The sequence below is a fragment of the Abramis brama genome (genome assembly GCF_963993115.1).
Source record: "Abramis brama genome assembly, chromosome: 3".
In the NCBI taxonomy this organism is placed as follows: domain Eukaryota; kingdom Metazoa; phylum Chordata; class Actinopteri; order Cypriniformes; family Leuciscidae; genus Abramis; species Abramis brama.
In genome coordinates this window covers 38,307,165-38,313,164 of record NC_139965.1, presented here as the reverse complement: position 1 = coordinate 38,313,164, position 6,000 = coordinate 38,307,165, and the positions used below count along the sequence as shown (strand labels likewise).

The 6,000-nt window shown below is 39.0% G+C and overlaps 1 protein-coding gene across 1 annotated transcript; it reads right to left on the bottom strand.

The window, feature by feature from the left end:
• Nucleotides 1-1,067: 1,067 nt before the first annotated feature.
• On the bottom strand, nt 1,068-5,206 carry igf2a (insulin-like growth factor 2a). The gene is made up of 4 exons (XM_084108513.1): nt 4,999-5,206; nt 4,511-4,643; nt 3,504-3,679; nt 1,068-2,578 (listed from the first exon to the last, which is right to left on the bottom strand). The coding sequence occupies exons 1-4, from the start codon at nt 5,056-5,058 to the stop codon at nt 2,342-2,344; spliced, it is 606 nt and encodes a 201-aa protein (XP_083964639.1). The 5' UTR covers nt 5,059-5,206; the 3' UTR covers nt 1,068-2,341.
• Between the last annotated feature and the right edge of the window lie 794 nt (nt 5,207-6,000).

The following is a 6,000-nucleotide window of genomic DNA, read 5'->3' as shown; positions in this document are numbered from 1 at the left end:
GACCAAATACAAGCAGACTATTGGTAAGTATTATTAATACTTATCATTTACTCACCTTCATGTTGTTTCAAACCTGTATGACTTTCTTTCTTCAATGGAAAACAAATGTATGGAGCCCTGCAGATGACATGAGGAAAATAAATCAATATGGTTCTCACAACTTCCCAACAAATTTGTGGCCATTTTATATTAATTAGTTTCCTCGTATTAGTTAAATCATGGCCATGCTGTACTAATTTGTTCCTTCATTTTGTGGAAACAATTTTTTGTTTAATTCATGGCCATGATACCCTGTCATGTAAGGGGCTCCCTCCATACATAAGAAGACATTTTATTTATTTGTTTGTTTATTTTTTGTCTATACATTGAATGTCCAAATCCAGTGTTGTTTTGGAACCCATTGGCTATCACTGTATGAACAAAAAACAATTGAAACTTTTTTTAAAAGATCTTCTTTGATGTTCCACAGAAGAAAGGAAGTCATACAGATTTGAAACAATTTAAAGGTGTTTTAATGAATTTTGGGTGACCTATCCCTTCAATGCAAATGCTGTATTGGTAAATTACAGTTTTAAACACCTTGTCTGTAAACCATAGCAGCACACTTCTTCCCACTTGCAAGATACCATTCCCATTCTGGTTGCACCAGTTGATGAGCTTTAAAAGGCTTTCTGATCCATTCTGATTCAGAAATACTTGGAATTTCAATATCTTCATAAATAGACCTCAGAAAGACAAGACGACTTACTTTGGGAAGGACACCTATAACTAAACCTTGAGGGCACTGAAGATGAGGCTCAGCTTTTCATGGAGCACAGCTGATATGGATTCTGCATGCTTCTGAGCTGACCTATGGCATTTCGTCAAGGTTAGTCAGCAAATCATCAAAGGTAAGTGTTCCTCAGCCTTCACCCTTCCCTTAGGGCAACCAGGTCACAGCCTGTGTACGTATGCACTTGTTTTGCTGTTCCAAATGCATTCCAAAAGCTATCGACTTATCCAACTATTTTAGATTAGGCAACATGCAGTAAAACAAGCTATTAAAAAAGTGAGTCAGGACAACTTTAGAAGCTTCCATTGACTTTACTTAAAAAAGAGACAACAAACATTTTTTGGTACATAGCATCTACATACATAAGCAGAACAACTAAAAAAAGATAATATACAAAAACTGCAGGTTGTGCATGTAATCTCTCATTGGGACTGATTTTTATGGGTTTCATATCAAAATAAATAATGCCTTGATACAGTGCCATTACTTAAAGAAAATGTTTGGTGGCTCAATTTGCAAGACTGGTCATACTAGGGTAAATGACAACATCTTAATATACTTTTCATACATATTCAAGTATTCTTTTTATTCCAAGCAAAAGCACTGGAATACTACAAGTGTATGATGAAATTATGCAAGAGGTTATTGCTGAATTTCCTTTTTAAAAGATTGTTCCATTCTTTTGTTTATATGTGTAAAATACTGTCTTAATAACAGTGTAGACAATTCGCAAAGATAAAATGGCAGAAACTCAGACTGGAAACAGGAATGTTATGGTCCAATAAGTGACACCTCGAAACTGCTCTTGCCCAAAGTCCAAGATGACTTGATTGTATGTTGATGTCCTCAGCTTCAATATTTTGTGATGTTTCCTGCCTTCCATTGCAATGCTATATTGTTTAATAGTAAAGGCTTCACCTTCATTCTCCAGGGCACAGAATATGGATCTTGAACAGCCAAGAATGGAAACAGTTTTTCCTGTTTGGGATCATCTCCAAACAATCAGAGTTACTTAATTGTCTTTTGAATACAATCTTGTTTTTTTTCTTTCCTAAAACGGAAAAACTCCTTAGCAAACTCCTTGTGAGTCCTTTTGCAAAGTTAGCACCATAATGTTATCATATTTAGCAGTCCACACACAAAAAAAAAAAAATAGTGCTGTTAACATCAGTCCTTGGCTTTGCACAGCCAGCCAACATTTTCCTTACTTCTGTCTATATGCCAAAGGTGTGGCACTTTAAAGGTGCAGGTAAAGGACTCTAATCTCGATAATTTCATTCCTTAAAATATGACATTCACAATAGGGTGCAAGCAAGATTCGGGCAACTTCCTCAGCATCAGTTCTGGGCATCCCCATGATATTCACCAAGACTGCATTCATCTCTCCTGTCACATTACATTCACTTTCAACGTTAACTTCTTGCATTTCGAAGGCTGATAATACACAGTGTTCATAATCTGGATTTGACAAAGACGGTGGCCGAGTGGTGTGATTCATGAAAAAAGTGCCTCTACTGACCAAGACTTGGCTATAATCCCTTGTTTATTGCCATTTAGGAAGGCTGGCCATCATTTGTGGGACGTGTTGATCTGGATGTATGGAAGGATGTCAGGGTGTCTGTTGGGGAGGGTCATGAGGGGGCGGTGGAAACTGGCTTGCTCCTCATCTTGGATTTTCCTCACCTGCCTCCTAAACTTTTGGGCAAGCAGGATTGATGGGACCCCTCTCCTTAACCTCTGGGCAGGCTTTCTTTGCCACACTTCATATTTGGAATACTTCACACCAAGAGGCCCTCCTGAAATGTCCTGCAAAACAGAAGAACTTGCTGTAGTTTCTGTAATCCATTGATCTGTTGTCATATTATCAACTGATTTCAAAGTTTTGAAACACTAGCTCAAACAGTAGAGCACGGCGCTAACATTACCAAGGGTCATGGTTTCGATTCCCAGGGAAGGCATGAACTGATTAAATGTCTACAGTGGGTGCAATGCAAGTAACTTTGGATAAAAGCATCTGCCAAATCCATAAATTCTTCAAATTTCAATATGATAATGAACAAAGCCAAATTGTAGCTTCAAATCTAATAACTGTGTCACATACATAGGCCGTTCTCTTATTGTGCTCTTACCCTGGTACAGTAATAAATAAAAAAAACAGACTTTAGATTGACTCTATAGGCAAATTGATTATTCATTGAACAACCTCTCCAGTGTCCTCATCAACTCACTTGAGAATGTAGACTCAAGTGGTGCTATTGTGTTGTTGGGTTGTTTGTTTTTGTAATTTTCAAATCCAAGCAATGGCCAGCTGGCCAACTGTCTTGCCAACACTTAACATATTTCCATGCCAAGAGCACATGGCACAAATATTTGCCAGAATGCGGCACAACACTTGTACTTGTTTTGGTGCTTGGAATACTGACATCATTGCACATGCTGTCCAATAGAGTTTCATGGTGTTGCCATGGGCTTTTGTTTGAGCAACTATCTCCCTAAATGTTGTTCGTACATCATCTTTAATGCAGTCTACAGATTTCTGATGATCTGTGCCATTTTCCACATTGCTCAGCAATTCTGAGAGAGGAGACATGGTTAATATTGATTTTGCAGTGATAAAAACAGGCTGCATGTCTGACTTGCCTGTCTAGTCTGAGTCTGTGTTTGTGGGTTCAGCAAAATCATTGTGCTGGGCTTTCGACGGGGGGATGGGAAGATAAGCAGCTCCATGTACCTTGTGAAGAGCCTGGGACACAGGGAAGACCTGCAGCGAGGTGGAGGAAACATCTCGCTCGGACTTCACGGGTTTTGCACAGTACTGCTCCAACAGACGCAGCTCACAGCTCCGAAAGCAGCATTCTTCCACTATTCCTCTCTGAGGACGGCGGCTGTTTGATCTGTTCGGCCTGCCTGGGTGGGGGAAGAGAAGATAAACGATCAACTCTGGGGTTCCCCTAGAAAGCGACCGATGCTACCAATTCACACCCTTTTGTTTATATTTCACCAAATCCCACATGTGGCTGCTGGCATGTTCCTAGGATTTCTGAAATCTGAGACTGCATCAACAGATCATTTCTTTCTTTCCTGTTCTTTGTGACCCCCTTTTTATTTTTGGCACCAACCGATTTGATAAGGACTTTAAAACACTGTGCACAGAAAAACAAATATTGTTCTATGTTCCCAAGGATGTGTGAATAGCTAGCAAAATGGATCCTTTAACCTTGCCATTTGCCTACTAAACAGAGATAAAAGATAAAGAACAGCAGGAGAGGTACAAAAGGGGGAAGTCCACCGTCATCTGATAGGAATACAGGGGATGAGAGAGAGAGAGAGAGAGAGAGAGAGAGAGAGAGAGAGAGAGAGAGAGAGAGAGAGAGAGAGAGAGAACCGAGAGAAATCATTGGCAAACAAATAAATACCTGCAAACACAAATTCAATTTGTCCCCCTAACACTTACATTTAACAGCAATTAACAGCACTAATGGATTGCATTGAGAACAGTTGGTGGAAAGCGATAAAAGACATATGTTTCCTCATTAATGAACACGCTCATTGTGACAGTCATTAGTACTTGTGTAATTATGCAACCAGCAATTTGAAAGACAAGACAGATGATTATGCCATTTACTATGACCACTATCTCCATTTAAATTTACTTATATAAGACAAATAGCTATGTAGCCTAAAGGTTTAGATTTCCTGGCAATAACCATCACACAGCACTGTAAGAGTTACACTTACTGATATAAAACCCATTTTCTCCACACACGAACTGCAGAGTATCCACAAGTTCTCCACCGCAAAGTGTCTCCGCCGTTGCTACGGGGGATGCCAACATGAACAATGACAGAATGAAGAGTATCAGTGAGCACATCTGTAAAATGAAAACAGACTTGAGTGAGTCAATTCATACACACGCAGTCAAACTGTATCGTTTAAAAGAGGCTACTGATGTAATTGTCTGGTTTTCAGCAAATAGTATTCAACAAAGTTCAAAGTAGCCTAACTGGAGACGCTATCCGTATCAGTGATACAATCAAGCAATGGCTACCCTTAAAACAACCCTCAAACCCACAGAATTATGAAGATTATGAAAACTTTTCTCAAAGTTTGACATATCGCCATTAATATTCATAAATGTACATTTTTAAATAGTTACGTTGAAATTGTGCAAATGTAAACATGCAGAAAGGTAGTACTACACGCTCATTATTATCACTTTCTCTTACCGTTGTTTGTCTTTTCTCCGTTTTTCGACACGATGCACAGAAAAGATGGTAATCGTCCATAGTAGGCGGTTTGTGGAAAGCGACGTTTACTAGCTGTTGTACTAAAGAGTTGCTTTGTTTAATTTCCAGTCTGCTGCATCTCTGTGAGTGATGCTTGTGGCTGTCTCAAAGTTCAGAGGACAGGCAAGGGATATGTACTGAGAGGCAATATATACTACACCCGCCCCTCGCACCCCCCAGCCCAGAAGCGATGAACGAATGGTTCATTTGAGTCGGATCCTTTTTAAATGAACTGGGTTGAACCGCTTCACAAAACTGGACATAATCAGTGAATCGGCTCACGAGTCAACAACTCGCATGAACAAGAACTTGTTCTAATTTCATAAGAAAATAAATAACATTTCAACCAAGATATTGTGAGTCGATTTTACTAGTATTTCTTGTTTCTACAAATTATATTTTGATTATAAAAGACTTGTTTTTATGAGTTGATTGCTGCAACAAACGGAACTAGGTCGGGGACATGTAACATTACAACAATCACCCTTATTAAGAAAACACATACAGTAATATAAGCGCTTTATATTTTACTGGGACGCTTTTGGAACGCTTTACGTGATGACGTAAAGAATCTCTTTTTGAACTCGTTCTTTGAAACGAACTGTTCGAAAGATCCGATTCTCGGAAATGCTTTCCCAATCGCTACAGCCAGTCCGCTAACAGTGCGTGTGAGAACTGGAATGCTACTCTTAATAAAATTCAGTTTGACAACAAGAAGTAGGCTATTTCGATTTATGCCAACATTTGTCCTTAATCCACTTAAAGAGCAACTTGCAGGTTAAATTTATAACTGAATTAATACTTGATACTGTCTGAAGAGGTTTTTTAAAAACACATATGTAGAAATTACTAATGAAATCTAATTGGTTGTAGAGATTTTGATGAAAATGTGCTAGGCTCTGGAATACGCCTTTCCCCCTATAGCAACGCGTCATATGACGT